This window comes from Agelaius phoeniceus, chromosome 1, assembly GCF_051311805.1.
Source record: "Agelaius phoeniceus isolate bAgePho1 chromosome 1, bAgePho1.hap1, whole genome shotgun sequence".
In the NCBI taxonomy this organism is placed as follows: domain Eukaryota; kingdom Metazoa; phylum Chordata; class Aves; order Passeriformes; family Icteridae; genus Agelaius; species Agelaius phoeniceus.
In genome coordinates this window covers 77,994,924-78,018,099 of record NC_135265.1, presented here as the reverse complement: position 1 = coordinate 78,018,099, position 23,176 = coordinate 77,994,924, and the positions used below count along the sequence as shown (strand labels likewise).

The 23,176-nt window shown below is 34.5% G+C and overlaps 1 protein-coding gene across 11 annotated transcripts in view; it reads right to left on the bottom strand.

The window, feature by feature from the left end:
* The window catches only part of CDH18 (cadherin 18), a 492,864-nt gene that overhangs the window by 154,797 nt on the left and 314,891 nt on the right, over window positions 1–23,176 (bottom strand). For all 11 annotated transcript variants that reach the window (XM_077181943.1, XM_077181942.1, XM_054641162.2 and 8 more), the window contains one exon: window positions 8,430–8,910. In XM_077181943.1, the coding sequence (XP_077038058.1) occupies window positions 8,430–8,657 (228 nt within the window). In that variant the 5' untranslated portion in view covers window positions 8,658–8,910. The remainder of the gene's footprint in view (window positions 1–8,429; window positions 8,911–23,176) is intronic.

Below are 23,176 nucleotides of genomic sequence, written 5' to 3'. Positions count from 1 at the left end.
AAAGAGGCTTGAGTTCTTCTTATTGTTATTTAAAGTATATTTAAATTGCAGATGATAAACTTGAGGGAATAACTATTTAAATGAGAACCAACTGCTTTCCAAGGACCAACCAGAGCTAATCCAGCTAGGCAAAAAAAAATTTAAAAAAACCACTCTGAAATAGTGCTTTCATTTTTTTACAGGCTGGAGTTTTCCACTACAATAAAGATAAAAACCTAGAGTATTTTAGAAACTAAACATTTACAAAAACATTTGATCTCAATATTCGTCACTGTGATTTTAGTTCATAGTTCCATAGACTGTGTGTTATATGATTAGAAATGACAGAGAACTTTTAGATTTAAACCTTAGTTCTCCTGCTTTACTTGTTATTGTCTCACACATTTTTATTGCCATTAAAAAATGTGCATGTGTTGTAGAACAAAAGAAATTACAATTTGGCATTAGATACAAATTTTCTATGAGAATTGAAGGATAACATCTAGCCAGTGTAACTTCTAAGGCAAAGAAGCAATTGCTGAGAAGGCACCACATTCAAAATCAACAAAACTGAGTAATTATCTTTACAGCTGTACAGAATATGGCATACAAATCACCCTTGGCTACCTCCGCTGAGTCTAGGAATATTGCAGTCTCATAATTGTCTGCTTCTCAGACATTTTGAGAGTAAGTAATAAACTACTAGACCTGAAATTCTTATCCTGTTACAGCATCTTCATCTTAGAAAAGAGGACCAGAAAAGCACGTTCTGCATGGTTTCATTTGTCACATAGGTCTAGATGAAAAAAGACCTAATTTTGATGTTCAATTTACTTCATCTTTTTAAACTTTTTTAGCTTGTTGTACAGTAAACGAAATTATTTAAACTACAGTTTGAATCATTCAACAGAAGTACTCCTGTCAGTGTTTAAACAAGTCACATCCAGATAATATGTATAATATATAAGATATAATATAATATATAATTTTACAAATATATCCTGAATGAGTTGATAAACTATATTGAATAGCAAATTGATGTAGCAGAATTTTTTAAAAGACAACAAGGCATGTGGGTGTTGAAAGTTACACAGACAATGAACATGAATGACCACCTCTCTTAAAATAAGGTCAAGAAGATACTTGAGAAGTAACTGGCATGCTAATGAACACTGGAGTTTATCAGCATACTTTCAGCTTCATTATCTATTGACTTACAATTAGATGGTAAATATCCTTTAAAAACAAAGTTACTAAGATCATAATTAATATAAAAATTGCTTGCTACAATTAATATAAAAATCCTTGCTACATCTGATAGATCCAATTGGTGTAAAACCTCTTTTTAAAGTTTCTGTTTATTTGTTTGTATTTCTGTTTCTGGGATTTGGTTTGTTTTTTGGTTTTTTTGGTTTTTTTTAACAGACACCAATTATATGGCTATTTTACATAGTTTTCAAATAAAGACTGTCAGAGGTTAAGAGGCTATGCATTCAGAGTATGGCATGAGTTAAAGATGCAATTACAGAGCAGGCATGTTGTACCACATCAACTTCATGGTGAGTCAGTCTTGGCTGACTCCTAATCACCAGCCCTGCTGCTCTCTCAGACCTCTTTCTTAATATCACAGAGGGAGAAAATGAGATGTAGCAAAGTTCATAGGCTGGGGAAAAAAACTGAGAGATCACTGACTAGTTCCTATAACACGTTTAACACGGGAAAATTGAATTAAATTTCCCGGCAATTAAAATAGAGTTGCATGTTGAGGAAAAAAAATGCAAAAAAATTGAAACAACTTCCCCCCACACCCGACTTCTTCCCAAGTTTATGTTCAGTCCTGACTGGTCTCTCTCTATCTCCCCTGGGGGCACAGGAAGTTGGGGAATGGGGGTCAGCTCACAGCAGCTCCCCTCTGCATCCCCTCTCCTCACATTACCCCTGTTCCAACGTTGAGTCCATTCCCAGGGGCCGCAGGGCCAGCCCATTCCGGCCGGGCTCTCTCCCAGGCCGCAGGGCCGTCCCTGCCGGGTCTCTGCTGCCCCCGGCCCTGCTCCCGCTGTCCCCTCAGGGCTCGCAGGGCTGTTTCTCGCTCGCTTCCCCTGGCTCAGCCCTGGCTGCCGGGCAGCGTTTTGCCCTCCCTTGCCCAGGCTTTCCCCGGGGCTGAGGGGCTCAGCCGTGCCCTGCGCTGGGGCCGCTGCAGCCGCTGGCACCGCCTGGGGCCGGCCCGGGCAGCCCCGGCACAGACCCGGCGCTGCCAGCGCTTCGAAATGTTCAACCAATTCATGACCAAAGTAAGGGAAAAAAAGAAAGGCGGGAACAAGGCCGGATTTTCTCTCAAAAAAATTACTGCTAAACCGTTTAAGTGAGAAGTGGCAGTTCCACAAAAAGTATGTTGGTTTCATCAGCACCGTTGTTCAGTGTAAAGATTGGCTGCTGGTGTGGCAAATTCATGAAAGAATAGGAAGTAAAAAAGAAAAAAAAAAAAAAAGTTCTTCAGTCCATAATAACTTCAGGGAAGATTAGATCACCTTGACAAATTTATTTTGAACCATTAATTTAAATAACAGTCTTCACATTGAGAGCTGATGTTTTGCAATATAGAACTGACAGACTCTATAAAGCTTTCTTGCAAAAACAGTTATTACTTTGACATATTAGACTTAATGTAGCTGTTTTGACTTAAAAGAGCCAGTTTCTTTTTGGTGCAATTTCATGTTGACTTAAATGAAGTTAAACAAGGTAAACACTTTATCCTATGTCTTTGGACTAGGACTGAACTTCAATATTTTCATGCTTTTCTGTTTCTTTGGTTGGTCTGTCAAGTCAAAAGGCCCCTGTCAGTGCCATGCTTCAGGAAACCTCAGATATAGCTGGGCACACTGGAAGAAAGTCAGACTGATCTGGCTGATGAAATGTGTCTGTTCTCTTGGATGTGATTTTCCCCCAGATGACCTTTAAATATTTAGAGATGCCACTTAAAAAAAGCCCAAACCCAAAAATGTAAAGGTCCACAGCATTTTGTGACTTGTAGAATTCAAGTAGTATGCCTTCAACTTTTAAATGTGAAACCTAATTAGATTTCTCAAATGAAAGTAGGAGGCAGCAAAGTTGCCTGTGCAAACAGAACTCAGGACAAAACAAGTACATACTCATGCCTTTTTATTAGGGAAAGCTTTGGGTTAGGAAAGAATATTAAGTTAGCTTTTTTGTAAAAATTACAATAAAAAAGGAGATGGCTAATGTGATGTAAAGCCATATAATGTTGTGCTATACTGACATTAGATTTCTTATTCATGTTGTCCTTGCTACTACATTTTCCCTAGGTATAGAGGAAAATTATTTTATATAAATACATTATTTGTGAAACTAGCAACCCAAAAGGTAGAAAGTGAGATGCATGTTATTTGAGAAGTTGTTTTTGTTGCTGATGACACTTGTCTGCCTTACAGAGGCATGAAAATGGCTAAAAAATCATGTGCATATATTTAGACTATGTCATCCAAAATAACCTTTCAATTTTTCTCTACTATAAAATAAATGTCCTTTTTATCAAAATAAATTTTGGAACTATGTGCTTGTGCTAAAAATGTTGAAGCGTCTGATATATTTCTTTTATGTAAACCTTTAAAATGGAATAAAAATGTTTTAATTGTTAAACTCCAATTTTATTTTTTTCTTGGCACTTATTCTAAAACATACATGATGCCCCCTTACTGTCATTAAATCAGAGATGGGAAAATCTCTTGATCTAGTCAGGGAAGATTAGATTCACTGTCTTGTATCAGAACCAACTTATTGCAATAACACATCACATATTACTTTGAAAAAATAATTTTGAATGACAAGTCTGTTATGCTGAATTTATGTTTTCAAGAATAAAATGATTAATTAAAAGAATTGCTATCTTGTAAATCCAATATAACACCTGGAATTCCTTTCCTAATCTAACTTTCAGTAGAAACATTTCAAGACACATTAAAAATTGTTATTTTCTTCTCCCCTTTCCTATATTCACACTCATTTCCAACTGTTCCATACTTCTTTCTATCAATATTAATCTGAAACTGTTTTTGCATTACAGGTAAACATGTAAGAACTAAGTGAAGTGTCATCCCCCAAACTAGGGAAGAAAAAAACACTTGAAAACCAATGCAGATGTGAATTCCTGAACAGTCATTCTTATTTACTCTTCAGAAGTCATCTGAAGTGGATTAAGAGGTGGTGGTTTGGTATTTCAGAGATCCAGAGGGTTCACAGATAAATTTTCAGTCTTGTGCATCATATTCCTCTGCTATTCAGTCCTAATAGCATGACTCACTCAGCTCCAAATCCACAGTGACCTTCATTTTATCACTGCTTATTTACTTCCCTCTCCAAAGAAAAAGCACAGCAAATGTGTGGTTATGACTTGCATCCAGTACAACTGATTTTTAGAGATATCCTTTTAAGAAGGAGCAGACCCTCTGGAGACAGAGGTGTGAAGGTTCAAAATGAAGAATGTTATGGACAGAAACACATAGTCTTCTTCATTTATTTCCTAAAATTATTTTTTTACTATTTTTTCCAAATGTTGAGACATGAGTTATCTAACCTAGAAACATGCAGAAAATGCAAGAGAAATGTAAACTATATCAGCTAAGACAAATGAGAGATGTAAAAGCTTGCAGTACTATAAATTTTTCTAGATTTCTCCAGGAAAATCTTCATTCCTCTGATCTGGTGCAGTAGGTACCTGACTCATCATCAGACCCCAGTGCATTCACTAACCTTGCCCCTTTCTGCACTCATGGCTATAATTTCATTTGAAATTTACATCAGTGACACACAAAAGACAAGAAGTCTCATATAACTGAAAGCTCAGCCTGTGCATTCAAGTTACTTATCCGAGGCAATGATATTTTATCTTCCTTACTCAAATTTCCACAGATTCTGCATTGCAAACACACCCACCCACACACACACACACACTTTCACCTGCAGGTGAATAGTCTCTCTGAACTAACACTTCCAGATACCATGATCATTCAGAAGTTTTCCAGAAACCATCCACAAATAATTAAAAATTTTGGTAAAAGAAGTCACTGTGGTTTTAAACACTTTAAAGATACCTTTTTAAATACAAAACTATTTTTTTTTGGTTCTTTCATCAGTGAACATACTTTGAAACACTGCAGACTTACCCCATGTGCAACAGCAGGGAACCAGCTCAATAATCTGAGAACCTCAGACAGTATCTACAGAAGGACCATTTTCCATTTCTACAATAAGCTAATCTTACCAGGACCTGTGTCTCACCATGTTGCTAGAAAAACCTGGTGAGTATGGTTAATAGGGATTAATTCTATACAGAATTCTCCAAATAACATTTTCTCGGAGAAAAGGAAAAATGACTGAGGAATGGGGGGATGTTTGATATTAAAGTATCATGATAATTTGTTGTCCTAACACTGTTTTTATGATGATGGCAGTGAATTAATCCATCCTCTTGACAGTCATTTCACAGTAAGAATGAGAAATCTTACCATTTTCATTGCTGCTGGCCTACCTTATTCTTGTTCTCACTGTGCATTTCCATGACAATGACTGTGAGCATTATAACACCATTGTACATAATGACTCTGCTTTCTGTGATGTTACTCCCAAATTGGGTGTGAAATATGTGAAAGGACAGATCTGAAATGGAAGAACTGTCACCGGTGAAGCGGAGTAGTCTACAGAATTAATAATTGACAGAATTGACAGCATGCTACCACCCAACAGAAATCTGGAATTGAGGAGCACTGACTTCCTTTATAACTGAGGGGCTTTGTGTGAAAATTACTTGTCAAATTAAAGGCATGTAAAATGAGACCTTGATGAGGTGTGTACAATTTAATGCAAAATTAGTAAAAAATATATTTTTCTAAAATGTCTGGTTTTTTGTGTTAAATGACCACTACTGAAATTTTGGTAACTATTGATATTATGGCAGTCTCAGTTCAGGCTTTCACACCCCCCCCTTTTTCTTTTTTTTTTTTTTTTCTTTTTAATTGAAAGTATATGCCTGAGCTAATATAATTGATCTTTTCTTCATATCAGATCATCAGAATAATCAAACCAAATGAAAAATAGAGTACAGTTGCTTTCAAGTTCCACAAAGCTTTTGCAAAGACAAAAAAATTACTAATGTTGTGAAGTACTCACAGTAGAAAATTATGAGCACCAGAGGGAATTATTTGAGGAAAATGGGAGAAAAACTGGTAAGTATAGAGGGAGAAATGTTCTCAAACAAGGCATGCAGTCACATTTTGACCACAAAGGATTGAAAGAAATTCTACTCATTGATCTCTGTAAATGTGGCATTAATGGAGTGGTCAGCGGATGAAAGGAAATATATAATAGCTTCATAAGAACAAAAATTGAAAGGGACCATGCTTTAGCTCACTGAATCCAGGCTTCTGTTCTGGCATGCAATCATGTCTATAAATGCTTTCATAAAGACAAATATGCTGTACTTTGAAACACCTTCAGCTTTTATTTTTTTTCTTTTCCTGTTAGTAACCTCTTTCAGAATCTGACTATTCTTGTTTTCATTCTAAATTTACTAAACGTGAATTCTAAATTAACTCACAGCCACCAAAACCTTATTTTTTCAAGTAAAATTGTAATCAACCTAAATAGCTTTCATTTTTCATTGTGGTTTATTCGGAGGCATATTTATAGACTATCATGTGCCCACTTCTATTATTTATGGAAATAATTAAACAAACATATTTTGTTCTCCATTACTATCCCAGCCATAATGTTCAATTTTTTCTGTACAGCTTCACATATAAATCATTTTTCTTGGCTAAAAGTAACCAGAATAGCAAATAGGTCAACATTATTTTCCACAATGTCTTCAGTGCCCTTTATCCCTTTTTTCCTATATATCAGTTTTTGCAGCTTAATATTACATTCACCTTCTCTTTCTCATTCACCAGCTCTTTCTCTTCCTCTCTCAATTACAGTAAATCATTAGTGTATAACAGAAATTCATTATGTTGTTCTCTATTCCCAAGCTTTACTCTTTATTTCTATATCCAAACCATATTCATAATATCTAGCTCTTTCCAGACAATGTTTTCATTCTTCTGCAAAGCTTTGCATCAACAATATTTTTGCAAATTTTTTTTCTATTCCAAAATAATTTATGAAAGTGTTAATCAGTGTAAAGCTGTCTGAAGGCATATCTCCTCATCCCCTTACCCCTTTTAAAAGCTTCTTTTTCAATGCAAATAATTATCTCCATTTAGAAAGGTCCTTTCTCAGTTTACATTTTCTTCACATAGCTCAATAATTTTTGGCATTCTGAAATACTTAATATTTTACAAAGTTTGGTATAACAGAACATTTTTTTCAGCCTTTGAGTTAACAGTCTCTTAAATAAAGTTGTTCCACTTCCTATTTTTAGTTCAGAAGATACTGTTCAAATTTGGAAGCCCTCACTACCAGACATGTGTGATTTCAGAGGCTACTGGTTCCCTTGCATCACTTTCTACAATATAAGTTTCAGAATTCTAATTTCAAGGGAAACTAAAATGAATTTTTTTTTCCATGCCCTCTTCCCCATTAACCATCTTATTTTACCCCTCATATTCTATGTATTTCACTGATTTCATTAAGACTCATGTAGATTGTCTAATAAAAAAATTCTATCATAATGCAGCAAGACAGTCTTCAAGGAGAGCAAAACTTCCTCTGTCATATATCATGGGTTAAAGTCATATAGAGAGTTGTGTGTTATTTAATGCAAGTTAAAACCCAAGCTCTACAGACAACATTACATTTGATGAATCAGACTTCAGCTGCTCAGGCTTCAGTTCAATTACATTGAATTACATAGTCCGAACATTATGTCTGAAGCTCACTCTATATATCAGAATATAAATGCAGAGCTTGTTCTTACAGACTTTTGAGGAACTCTAAGAAGTGACACACCTTGTATCTCCTAGTATGAAAAAAGCCACAGGGGATTTCTTTTTGGAGACCTTTTCCACCCTACACTCAGAGTGGAATGAATACCTTCTGGAGCTTAGACTGCATTTGCCATGTTCCCTGAAGCATAACTGAAAATACTTCTGAAATAGTCTGGAAAAGCCATTAGCAGTGACCCCATGCATTTAGGATTCTGGAAATTGATGTAACAGGATCAACTGCACACACTCTGTTTAGCTAAGCTCAGAATAAAAACTATTTTATCATATTTTAGATTCTTCATCCTATATACTTTTATTTATCCTTTTGATAATAAACAAAGTATTCACAGGCAACTGGCAAGTTCACTGTAAATCTATGTAGCAATCCAAGAGCTGTCTTCCCTTAAAAGAAGAGGTGCCATCTAAGGACATAAATGATCTGCCTCTTATCGGTGCCACATTTCTAGGAATGGAAAAAAACAAACCAAAGCCAAAAGAGAACAACCACCTTACCTTTCCTACATACTGAGGATCTGGTCCCATGTGTTCTTCTAAAACAAAGAACTGATTCCACACCCATCCACGCTTTGGACGATGATGCACTTCTGTTTCGCCTTCTATGTGTTTGGTTTGGTTTCTGGTCACCTTGATGGAGCCATGGTGAGCAGCTCCATAACACCTCTGTACAAAACAGAGACAAACTAGGACTGGGCAGATACAAGATGTACTTGTAATTCTCATTGTAGGATAGGATTCCTGTTCAAGGTTTTCTTTCTCTTGTCCTTTTCAGCTGTAATCCTTCAATAAGTTCCCGAGAGAGAAGGTGAAGTCTGCTTCAGAAATACAGTCCAAATTAGGTTTTTCTGCTTGTTCATGGTTTAGCTGCCCATTTGGGAAAGCTCAAATTATATTTACATTATGAAAAGCTGACTGGAAAAATTGATATTTCTTCTGAGGTCTTCACAATAGAGTTCCACGGCCGACCATTTTCTATCTAATATGAAAAGGAAAGAAAGACACTTACTCATCACTAAAACCAGCAATTTTCAGTTTCTGACCTTAGATTACACTCAAAGTTGTACTAAGCACTCAGTCAAAGACTGACATTGGAACTAAAATTTCATTTCAATGCTTCCTGTAAAAGCATTTCCTGATTGTTTTTGTTAAAATACAGTAAGACAGCATGGCTCCCACAAGCTGTGAAAACACTCATAATTAAAACCTGGATGATTCAGAACAGTTCCTTTAGCTTTTACCTACAAATCATTGACCTGGTCTGGCAGTAGAACAAAATCACTGCTACAGTGTCATTAAATAGTGATCGCTAAATCATTTCACATGAGTTTCACATTTCATATTTCACATGTTCTATACACCACACAGATATCCAGCTTGATGAAAAATATCTAGTCTATAATGGGTTTTGAAAGAATGCCACCAAAATGGGCTTTTAAAATTCTGAGTAATGCTAGAGCATACTGACAGGAAGCTTCAGTCAAAATGTGCATTTTTACACATTTTATATAAAGCACACCTTGTGCTCTATATAAATTCAAACCAATATCATCTAGGACATCATAAAATTATGTCATACTGACTGGAATTTCGTGTTGTTTTGATATCAGTATTTTCAGTATATTGGCAATATTTTCTCAGCCTCAAAAAGGAAAATGTAACCTATTTTATTACAATAATAAAATGTGAATATATGTGGAAGTTGATGTATGCTTAAAGCCAAGTACCTTGAAAGTAAAATTTATCTTCAACCTTAGAGAAACAGTTACATTAAACTAACCATTTGTTCAGTTATCTGATGATATCAAAGATTATCTCCATATCAGTCAGTCCATCAGGAGTCTGAAAGCATGCAATTGAAACTACAAAAATTGGACTCTTCCTATATTGGTCTTCTTTGAGTATCATAAAGCTACATAAACACAAACATAAACTACATAAACAGAAACAAAATTAAACTAATTTTCTTTCTTGGTTTCACAGGAACTCAGCAGAATAAATTCAAAATCCCTAAAGAAGAACCAAAAAAGAATTTAGAAATCAGACAGAAAAAATACTGCAGTGGAAGAAAATGTATTAGGTGTCTTTTGGCTGCAATTTTTTTTTTAACTTCTGTTTCTCTCAAGTCCATAATAATAATAATGGAATCCCAAACCTCTTAGCTGAAAACAATTCCTCATCAGAACAATGGAAGAATACTTCAAGACCACTGTACATTAGAAATAGACAGAAAGGACATATTTTCCATTGCTAGTACTCAGTTCAGGATAGTGGGTATTGCTGAAGTGAAGAAAGAATTTCAGTCTCTTGTGGTTGTGCAGGAACTCGAAACTCTATACATCATTTTCAACTGAAGAAATAAGTTTTTAGACATCTAGCATTCTCCTACTTGTTTCCAAAGCACTTTAGTCTCCCCTCAATCCTTATGAAGTCCAAGACACCATTCCCTTAAAATTCTGTCATTCCATCTCTGAAAAGGTTTATGAAACATGAATAATTATTATCTCTCGTAAGTTCAAATGTGATTTAATAGGATTTTTTTTACACTTAAATGTTGTATGATGTCTAAATTAGATCAGGGATAAAATCCAGCCTTTCTGGGTCTCACATTTGTTTCTGGGTATATTTCTTAGTTTCCTTGCCTTTCTGCATTCTTTGCTGATTCATGTTAGAAATAATTTTTTACCTTGAGGCATGCAGTTTGCTTGTATAGATTTATATATATACAGATGATCTATTTAAATAGATTAGCCATCATTATACTTAAGATGTACATTAAAATTAAGAAGTGTCTCACAAAATATTAACTCTTTAGCTTTATCCATTCAAGTATTATTTTTCTTCCCTTTGTTTCCATCCTGAGAAATGCCTGGGAGCCATTCATAAGACCAGAAGCAGCAGGTAATAACTTACAATTGATATGTAAAGTGCATTGAGATTTCTCAAAATAGAACATTTAAAATATATTTTAGATTATTACTACTAAAATTTCTTTTACAAGAATCTGTGGGAATAGTTGAGATGGAAAATTCTTGCCTCATAAATTGTGTGTATGAATACAGAAGCTACCAGCAAATCAAGATTTACTAAACAGAACTTTGTTTCTCTTCCCTCTCAGAAGTCATCCTTAGGAAAAAAATAAAACAAACAAACCAAAACAATCAAGATGGAGCCTCCAAACTGTTATGCCACAGTCATATATGAGCCAGAACAAATATTAAGGACATATTATATTAATAGATATATAGATATAGATATATGTGTATATGTGTATAATATATATTGTAAATAATATATATTTATGTATTATAATATAAAAGATATTATTCAAATATATTGGAAAAATAAGATAAAATCCTACTGCAAAATATGAAGGGCTTTTTTCATCTTTTGACTAAAAGATGTCTGGTCATCTTAGCATTAACATTAACAAGGAGGCAATACATTTTTATTTAGTAAAACCACTATTTTATTAAATTTAATTAAGAGATTTAATTTTAAGCATCTGAACCCAAAATTAAAGTTTTAAAATAATTTATTCTGAACAAATATACTTAATAATAATAACAACAACAGCAACAATAACAATAACAATAATAACAATAACAATAACAGTAGCAGGAAAAAACATTGCAATATCTACTTCTTGTTATACTTAGAAGTTGATGCCTTCAAGACTTCCTGAATCGTACATGAAGCCTAAAGAATCATTTCCAAAAAGAAAAATTCAGCAATCAAAAGAGGAGGGGGTGTAAGTGTCGATTCTTTGAAGTGTTACACCTCTGGAAAACATCTTTAAAGCCAAAGCCTAATTAATACTCAGTACAAAGGTCCTTATTCAGCACTCTCCTACTAAAGGTCTAGAATAAACATTTAATAAAGACCTGGCACCCCCACCAAAAGAAACCTCAAATCTACCTTGAAGACAGCAGTGTGTGTCTGCAGGGGAAAGTTCAGATGGAAACAGCTCACACAGTTAACACAGAGGAGACAGTAAAACAAAGACTAGGCAAGAAACAGAAGAAAAACAGAGGAGAAAAAAACCAGAAATGAACTTTCTGAAATCCTTTGAATTGAAGCTAACATACTGAGATGCTGCCTGCTCATTGCTCTTGTCTGCAGCTTCAGAGTCAGTGTCTTGATTTATGGCTTTTGTTATAAAGACTCATGCAGCTGCAGAGTAGACTTCTGTTATAGCCTTCTCCTGGGAGCCCTCATGAAAATGAGTTGTGTAGCTAAAGAGACTGTCAGAGTGAGTTAAAATTAAAATAAATAATTAAATAAGGTGAGGTGGGAAAGTTCCACTAACATTGCTGGAAATCATTACAGCACGGTAGTTACTGCTTAGTGTAAGAGCCTATAATGAATTCCCAGGAAACTAACAGGAGCATAGTGATGCAAAATGTGTATGTTTCACCACCATGAGGAGATGCATCTTTTGTAATGGATCTTGCCCTGAATCTCAGTGTCCTCTGTCTTCCATCAAATTGAATCCCATTTGAATTCTTCTGAACGATCGAGTTTTGCAGATGCACATTTAGCACAATTCCACATATCTTTTATACCTCCCTTTTAAGTTCCATGGTGACAGAGTGACAATTAGCTATGGAGCTTGTAATAATTAAAATTGTTTATATGCTTTCTGACTTCTCTCTATGCCCTCTGCCCTGTAAATCTCCTCCTATCAGAAAAAAAAAATCAAAATCTGAACAGTTTCAAATCACTATCATTTTTATTTATATATATGAACACCTGAAAAAATCTTACGTCCTGGATTACCTCTGTTTATTGTTTATTGCCAATATTATATTCTTCAGCAGGGAAGAAAAAACTGTGTATTCACCTGGAGACCAAAGGCAGAATAATGCACTAGGGTCAGAAAGGAAAATTGAATGTGATTTTTTGTTACATCCCTTGAATAAGAGTTTGACAGATTGCCAAGAGAGCATCCAGTATTCCTGAAGATCTCAGGTAACTGGCAGAAAAAATAGTGACATTTCTAGGTAGATGAAGGAAAGTTGTTCATCTGTAGTTGATCTTCCTTCTCTATTCCCAAGGCTGGTAGAGCTGAGCTATGGGAAGTTACACGATAAATGGAAGCACCAAGTTCTTCTCAGCCTAGGTAATAGAGAGACAACCCATAATTGTCTGTCTTCTGCACATGCTAGTCAGTCTGACAGAAGTAGTGACAAAACTGTCTTGGAACACATTTAAAACTGTATTGCATGTGACTATGTTGCCTTTTTGTTGTTTTAGTTGTACCTATGTGTATGAGATTGAAAACTAAGAAAACTCTAATTAAGAATTAAAAAACTCGAATTAAAAAACTCTTAATTAAGCATTAAGAAAATGCTCTTGAAATAGTTAAATAGTGATTCCAGTAACCAAAAATGTTTTAACTATAGTTCTATATTGGCAGACCTTCTAGAAATGGGAAACTGGACTCCTTTTTTACTTCAATAGCATGAGGAAATTTCCATTAATTGGTAAGATAATTGCATGAGATATCAAACTCCTAAATTATTGCTAAATTTATTTGTAGGTATATCACTATTCTAAAACATAGACTTTATCACTCTGGAAATTGATCAGTTTCCTAAAGAAGCATAGAGAAAAAAGCATTGAATGCCTCTCTCCTCACCTCTTTAGGCCAGCAAATCTAGCTGATGGCTGTACGGTGTCAAGGGGGGTTATTTCTTGTACCACTCTTTCACATTTATACACAGCATTTGATAAAGAGTATATCTATTAGCAAAAACCCAAAAAGTGTCTGTAGTAATCTAATACCAACTATTAATTTACCTATTAAATTATTCTACATAAACTCCCCTTTACAAAATAAATAAAAACAACAACTACAATAAAAAAAAATAAAGGCACCTCCATGAAAAATAAAGACTGTTCTTTCATATATGCCAACACAAATTCTCTTGTGTGAACAAAAGAGTGGATAGGGGAATAAAAAAAAAAAAAAACAACAAAGAATCTGACATTATAAAAAAAAGAAAACAGCATGAGAAAAATTAAGCTATAAAAGAGACACTGAGAAATCACTGGAAAACAAATCAAGGCAGAGAAGCAGATTGGAAAGTTCAAGTGCAAACAGCTGAAGCTGTTAGTGAAGATGTAAAAAATCCAGCAGTACAATGTTTATGAAATGTAAGAAATATATTTAATGCAGTTCAAGAGAAAGACAGTTGAATAAAGGAAATATGAATTGGGAACAAAAATCATGGAACAAAATTCCAAAAGGAATGTGGATTTCTGGGAATTGGTATGCTGAATATGGCAAGGGAAGTACAAAGCTAATATATTTTTCCCTAGCATTTTTACATTGCATACCCAAAAAGCTCCTTTAACTTCCACATTTTCACATATAATTCACAGATCAAGGCAACTGCTAACACGTTTGATATCAAAAAATTAAAAAATATATACCATATAAAGAAATGAAACAGTATAAGAATTAATGACTACAAATTGTTATGCAGTATGTGAAAAAAAGCTGGGATATTCTTAGATTCAATTTACAATCAGAGAAACACATTATACAAAATTAATTACTTAGATGAGTACATCACTCTTGCTGACATTGCCCAAATGAAAATCAAGAAGAGGAAAAGAAATGCCCTCCTCTTTTTTTTATTTTCTTACCCATTATCTCCTATCTACCTACAAGGAAAGAAACAGTTATACCAAAAGCTCAGGAAGAAACAAAAATCAGCAGACGTATTCTGGAATACTGTTAAAGGGAAATCACATATTTTTGGGCATTCTAAAACGGCAAAAACAAAACAACAGAGAAATCTTTCTCATGGGTAAGCAAGCTAACTGGTCCTCTGAAAAGAAGTTTACATAACAGAAAGACAATTTGGCATTACAGATGTGGGTTTTACATGCCCTAATGTTGTAATTAGATACCAAAAAATAGTCATTGCAAAGGTAAAAATAGTCATTGCAAAGGTAAAAATCCCATGGGATTTTTCAAAGGTAACAGCAGCATTTAGCTGCAGAGTTATCATTAAGTTGTTTTAAATTATTTCAGATAGCAAAGTGTGATGGATTTTTCAACACCATCCTGATTGACATACACACATCAAATTATCCACACTTGTGAGACTCCATTCCTCTTACTGCCTTGGAGCTCCAAGGAGACAATGTCAGAAGACTCCATTAATTCTACAGGTTGTAGCACCTAGGATTTCTTCCAAAAGTGTTCACAATCCAGGCTATTTTTTAAAGTGTAAAGCCTTTCTCTTTTTCTCTTTCCAATTTTTCTTCCATTTGAGGCATATACTGTTTTCAACTATTCATTTTACCTTCAGTTACATATTACATAAGGTTTATTGACAATTTTTTCTAAATTAATATTTCTTGTTTAGTGACTCAGCTCCAGTACCTTTGAAGTAACAGAAACTGATATATTACTATTCTATAAAGACCACAGAAAATAAATCTTAGCCATCTTTTTGGATTAACAACTGCTGAAACTGCTGAATAAGTGATTAGCTTTTAATTATTTCAATAGTTTTCAGAGGCTTAATTGAAAGATAGTGGATTTGTTCATATTTGCGCTATATGTTTGGTTTTAGACAGCTTGTACCTTTAACCCAGCACAAGTACGGATTCTTCTTTATTTCTAGCACATAAGGTTAGTCAGATGTTTTCCTTTGTAAAAATATTATATTGTGTTAATAATATCTTGAGACTGAAAAATGTAGAAGATAAGACCAGACATGACTTTCCATTCAGCATTAACACCCTGAATTTTCTAGGGTGTTTTTGTTGGATTTTTTTTTAAGTTCTACTTCATCAAGATGAAATAGAAAATTTCAAACTTTACTTTAAAATCCTAGCTGCAGCCCTAGCAACCAATCAGCATTGGTTTGATTCAAGTCCTAGATAAAAGTTAATTTTCTTTTTCTTTTTTTTTTATCTCAAGTATAAGAAATAATTACACTATTCAGAGTCTAGACTGCCTGTTAACTTAGTAAGCATTAAAAACTTACCTGGTTGGCTGGAACAGGTTGCACCAATTAAAGCTGGGGTCACAAAAGAAAATAGACATCATATGAATAAGAGCTTTTGCAACTTCATTACTGTCTACAACTTCCTCACAAGAGGAAGCAGAGGGGCAGACACTGATCTCTTCTCTCTGCTGATCAGTGACCTGAGAAAATGACGTGTGCTTGTGTCAAGGAAGGTCGCACTCACTTGAGGGATGGTTGGGCACTGGAACAGCCTCCCCAGAGAAGTGGTCACAGCATCAAGCCTGTCAGAGTTCCAAAAATATTTGGACCATGCTCTCAGGCACATGGTGTGACACCTGGGGATGTCCTGTGCAGTGCCAGGAGTTGGAGTTTGATGGTCCTTTTCGGTCCCCTCAAACTCGAGATACTCCATGATTCTACAATTATTAGTAGAAGAAGTATCACATTCCTTACAGAAGGAGGCATGAACTGTAGTTCCAATTTTGTTATGAAGAGAATTTTAAGGACAGCCTAGCAGCACCTGCAATTAAAAGAGCACAGAAATGCTGAGCCAGTGCAAGCAGTTCTGGCCAAACCACTTCCCACCTGGATTAAAGGAGATTAGTCATGTGTTTTATCTAGTTGGGCTTCACTGGGAAAGAAAACCCACTGGAATCCTACCTACCTAGTTCATCATGAAGATGAACGAAGTGTGAAAAGCCAAAAGAGGCTTAGAAGATAAATAGTCACCAAAAAAAAAAACCAACCATATTTGGAAGGTTTTTATGTTGGGAAAAGAAACTCCTGAATATTTACTGGGCTAGCATCTGATTTATCATTCGTTTTTTTGAAAAATAAGACAGTCAAGACTGTTGTTACCAATGTCTTAAAATAACAGATTTAATAGGAGTTCACTGAATTTGTAACAATAAATGTGGAGTCATGATCAGGGTACTTTCTTCTGGGACTGTGCATAGCTTATCACTAAACATAAGCTTTAATGGATTTCTTAATGGGTAGCATTAATTGAAGCACCACTCACAAAAAGGAAAACCAGCCACATTACACTAGGTGACTAATCCAGCACCTTACATGGCCAAGGAGATTCATTCTAAATAGTCCAAATAAAGGATACTAGGCACACAGACTCCCAATATAATACAAAAATTAAAAACCAAAACAAAACAACAAACAAAAACCACAAAACCCTCTAAATATTTCAAAAAATGTTATTCAAATAAAAATGGTTTTGTTTTATTCAACAACAGTAATAAAATTTTTTTAAAAGTTGCGGGGAGGGGGGGTTCTAGTGTTTTTTGTATACAAAAATATTAATTTTTTATACAAATAATCAATGCTCCATAACAAAACACTATCAGTCCTTGAAATTTTCATTAGAAGCGGGTTTATCATTGCCAGACCCAAATAGATGGGTCACGTAAGATCCTCACCTGCTGAAAATATATCAGAACCACTATGCAATCAAAGTTGTATTGTCACAGCAGGATTTTTAAAAGTTTATCTAATTGATGTTTTGGTTCAATGATGACTTGCTTTGGAGCGAGATGAGCTGTGTTCTGCTATGCTGTCTTTTACACTAAATGTGAATGGTTAACTCTAGAGATTATTTAAGACTCCTTTATTTTTGAAAAAAAATATTGAAGATGGCTATTAGAAAGCATTCTTATATTCATAAATAGGTACAGGAAATTATTAAACAGTACTAAAAATCAATGGATTTGGTACCTTGATGACCAAAGACATTTTACGAGAGTTAATGAGTTATGAAACATCTTTCTTGAACAAAAAGGGATTTGAAAAGTTTGCAAACAAGACTGTAAAAGTTCTTAATCTGCAAACAGCACTGCATGTACACAGGCAGATAATGAGCACTGCATGTACACAGGCTACAATGAACAGATAATCTAAACATGACATTAAAACAATATTAAGGCATTCAGTGCCATCCTCACCTGACATAAAAAACTATTTTGCCTATCATAAGCAGGGATATGGAAACTACAGGATAAAAGAAGTGAAATGGCATAACAAATGACTGAAGAAATATTTTTGCAACTCTACCCAAGTGATTTGCACTGAGAGTGACTGTCAGAAGCACAACACAGTAACAACACAATTAGTCAGATAAAATCCAACCACTGTTTCTGTAAATATAATTGCACACACAGTCATGCTAGCCATTACCTGCTGTGAAAGGAACAACTGTGAAACACAGAGAGATGATTCATTAATCTGACTCATGTCTCTCTCTGTTCCTCAACCAGAGAGGAAACTTTCTACATTTATATCTAAGGTCCATGTACTAGTCAAGGGTAATATAGGGATGCAAGGTAGTGCAAAGGTCCCTTTATATTCCCAAAGCAGCAGAGGCTTTTCTTCTGTGCTATTTCTCTTCCCAAGGAACTTGCTAGCAGAAAAAGATCTCACTGATTTCTTGACTCATTCCTCCCATATATTAAGGTCAGGTCACCAATCAGGGAACAAAGCAAATACAAGAGACACTGATGAGCAATTACTTAGTTTAAATAGAAAGAACTTGCAATAACCCACTTGTGTATAGTCCACATGTACTGTTTGTCCTAACAAATTATTTCTCAAAAATGAATAGCAAGAGCTCCTCTGAGGATCATGGTAGCATCCCATTGACTAGCAAAAAATAAATGGAAGAGAGATCTAATGCAGATGTTTCAGGCTTCAGAAGCAGTTAAAGGCATTTACCTCTTGTTCTTTGCTAGCAGTTCGGCACTGCACTTTAAACTTAAAATCATGTACACTATTAATAATAATCTTGTTACAGAAATCTTAATAATACATAACATACAGTATTTTTGGAGGGTTTTCTAGGCTGCACACAACTGTTTAACTGCAGAGAAATTTGTTGTCTGGGTTAGGCTAATTGAATAAATGTTCAGAAAATGGCAAATATGGCAAAACAAGAGGCAACAGAGAAGTTAAAGACAGAGCCAAGAGGAATGGCTCAATTTCACAGAGACCTGTGAGAGAAGCAGATGAATTCCACAGATCATCCCAGAAGCATATGGGGTCTCTTTTGGACAGTGAAGACTTGCAAAGTCCACACCGCCCAGATGACTATCCGAGTACAACTCTTTAAAGCTGAGACTACCTAGGTGATGCTACCAGAGATACTGAGCTTCAGTGTACTTGTAGAAAAACTAAGGCAAATAAGGAAAAGGTAATTATAGGCCCTGATTATCACATAACACTTTAACTCAGATGTCCTTAAGTCTGTGATTGCTCCTGTGAAATTTCTTCGGCCAAACATACTAGAATTAGAGTTAACCACACAACTTCACTACTCTGATGTCTCCACTAGATATGCATATTGTACCTATGTGAACAAAATTCCTACAAGCTCCCATCTTTCAGTAGTCACACTGGTCTGTTTAACTTTAGAAATAAATCTTCCCTGATTAATTAATTTTTGTCCAGTTTTCCATTTCCAGTACCCAAAGCTATGGACAGGAAAAAAAAAAAATAGAAAAAAAAAGAAAAAAGAGAAAAAAGAAAACTCCACAACCAAAAACCTCAATCATAAAAACTGTTTATAGGCACTATCAAGAAGAACTTCTTTATTGTGAGGGTGACCAAGCACTGGAATGAATTGCTGAGGAGCCTGTGTACTCTCCCTCCCTGGAGATATTCAAGAACCATCTGGAGAAAATCCTGTGCAATGTTCTCCAGGATGACCTTGCTTGAGCTGGGAGGCTGGACCAGATGACCCACTGTGCTTCATTCCAACCTGGCCCAGTCTGTGGTTCTTTAATCTTGCATTTTTTCTATCAGAAAGTGAAAATTGTCTTGTATGCATGCTGGTTTGCATTGTAAACATATATGCATATTTTTTTTCTTTAAGTGGAGGGGATCCGTAAGCAGGATGAATGGAATGTCTTTTCTGTCTTAAGAAACTGTGCATTAGACAACATGGTATTTGTAAAATAGGTAAAAATAACTATAAAAATGACAGTGTACTTGTTAAATAACAATGTTCAGTTATCAGTGGAAGTCAATATTGACATGAGGAAGACAGTGACATTTTCTTGTGTTTGTCTGACTATTTGATACCTTGTTTTTTCTAACATCTAAGGATATCATCGCAACTTTTATTCTCAGGAAAGCAAGATGACATCAAAACAACAACAAAAAATTCAACTCTCAATTTTTATTAATGTAACAGTGTCTATGAACACGTACTATTTCATTATATTAAATAATGAATGCTGTTATAGTAATCTTTAAGAAATTAGCTTTGTGCTAATACTAAAACACACAAAATCATGTTCATTCTCCCTCATCTTTTCAGAGCAGAAAGACTTTTTTTTATTTCAGATTGTTTTTTACTGTTTTTCCTAAGCTTCTTTTCTGAGGCAGAGAGCCTGTTCTTCATTCCAGCAAGGTAGGCTTTTATAACTTTTGTGATTCTCCTTTTTTTTTTCTAGATATACGTCACCTCAGTTCTTCCTTAAAAAGTTCTTTGTTATTCTAGAAAAGTTATTTTTAATTTAAACAAAATCAGACCTTACTAATGGTCTTAAGATTCATTTGAGTTTCACACAGTGGACAATTTTCACAAACTAGTTTAAGACTTAAATAGCAAACTGTGTTAAATATACTAATCCCACTGATGGCCACATACTTTGTATATGCAACTTTATTTCATGCTTGTGAAAATTTTAGCTTTCATTCTTGTCCTGACTGCTTCACAGGAATGTATAAACAGGTAGATAGAGATTTAATGTTCAAGCCACAACACCAGCAAATCCTCAGAAACAGAAGGGGAAGGAGAATCTAGGTTAATCAGTAGGATCATGTCTTAGGTTCTGATTGAGTAAACAAAAAAAGAGTTACTTACATCTAGGCCTATTAAAGAAAAGCTCATTCACATTAATTGGCTTGTCTGACTAAAACTTAGCTTAAAACGGAACATTTTAAAAATCACGTTATTGGTGTTTTATGGTGCTAGAAGAACAGCTTTTATAAACATAAGACTATATGCATAAATTCAGCAGGAAAACTTAAAAATGCAGAATTCAAATTTCAAAATATGTTTGTCTTCCATTGTCACAATAGTAAAACAAATGAAACCTTGTAAGATCATTTTGAAATTGTTCATAAAGGCATGATATGTTATACAAGACTTTCTACTGTGAATTGAAGACTTTCAAGAAATAATTTGCTTTCAGAGAGACCCTCAAACTGTAGCTTGCATGTTTTCTGGAGTTAGCTTTGTTTCTGCAAGTGAGCAGGATGAGGGTTTAGTAATGTTGAGCATCACTAAGTGAGCACCAGAAAAAGAACTGAAGGACTAGCAAAATTGCACTCTCACTTAAAGATGGAAAGCATTTCACAGCAAGGATCCATATGTGAGCAAGGACTTGTATCTCATTTCCAGTTCTTATGCTGTGTTCATAGAACTCTATTCAAGCAAGTCCTGAAAATCGTAGACTAAGATACCTAAATAAACATGAAAACTATCTTTGAGCAAGTTGTAATTAGTTATATCCTACTTATGAAAGTAGTCATTCAGCTGAGTTACTAGAGAGAGAATAATTTAAAGAGAGATAGGACAATGAAAAAGAAATTTTAATGTGAAACAGCTTCCAGGTTTGATTTTGATTTTTTGTCTTTTGTTGGTTTTTTTTTTTTGTTTTTAATTAGGCTTGGAATATATAGAATGAAAACAATCAAGACAAATAATAACTAAAATTGTGCACCTATAATTTCATCTATAACCTGCTACTTTTGATTAAAGGTAATAAATATTTCATTATTAAGAGTACATGAATTTCACATATTCTAACATAGAGCTACTGTTGCTACATATGGATTGGGCTGTTTGTGAGAGTAGTAGCAAAAACTTACCAGCCTTTAAGAATAAAAAGGATTCAGTTATCAACAAGCAATAATCTTCAGCAGAAGACAGATCATTATAAAAAAAAAAAAAAGCCAAAACCAAGCAAACCAAAAACTACCCAGAGTGATTAGAAAAGCTTAAAAAGCTAATAAAAGTTCATAATCCTGATCTGATGCAGATTGAATAGCATTAAGGAAGCTTTAAACCTCTTTCTTCTTCATAGAGAAATTGTTTGCACAGGAGGCTAAGGCAACTTAGCAAATAGGAGACTAAGGGGTCACTCTTTAACTCCAGCTGATCTTTAACCCCAGGTGATGGCTGATGGAATAAGACCCTGAATAGCAACTATCTTCCATCCCAAACCCCATCCTATACAGGAAAAACAGCCATGAAATATTTTGTTTGTTTGTTTTCTGCGGCAACATCACTTTTCAAGGAGCAGAACAAAGCTGCATTTTTTTTCATAGTTATGAAATCACCTCCTACACACCATCCTCACCATCATCATCATGCAGCTTGCTGTAAATTTAAAACTTGAATATAAGTTTTGTTTCTAAAACTCTGAATTGTGAGGTGCTGACATTATTGGGTTTGTACACATCTTGATATTTAACAGTTTGTAAAAGATACCTGTGTCAGATTTAAGCAACACTGACAGGTGTTAAGCACTTGTGCCTGCCCCTTGCATGAAAATGAAGGGCTCTTATAGGATTATTGCAATAATGCAGATTTACACATGAGAAGGAAAAGAGACACATGAAAAGATACACACTGAACAAAATATCCAGTAAAGAATATTACAGTAAAGACTATTCAGTGCTTAATCCAAAGGCAATGAAAATAAATAATACTGAAGAATTAAAACAATTCTGAATTGACACTGATGAATTATTAGAGTAATAACATTTTGTAGTATTTCCCCTAAATAACAGAAAGCAAAAAAGGAAGTCATCTGTTTTACCATTCCAAAGAATTAAATATTCTGGCTTTGTAATCTAGAGAACCTATTTCTATAAGGTATGAAATTTATAAAAGAGTGAGTTCTAAGTTTTTTAGATTACATTAGTTTTTGTAGTAATTTACTTAACACTTTCTACTACATTTCATGAAAACAGATATTCTTGACTTCCATTAGTTATATAGTTATATTTATATTAGTTATATAGTTATATAGTTATATTTATATTAGTTATATAAATAGAGAGAAAATAGTAAAAAGGAGTTCAATGTTATACTGCACTACAAACATTACTCTTAGAAAACACTGGGGAAAGGATTGAAATTCATTAAACTGCAGTCTTGTCTTCTACAAATGTTTTCATAATCAATTATATTGATCAGTTTGGACTCCAAATTTTAAATTAATAAAAAGTGTGTTGTGT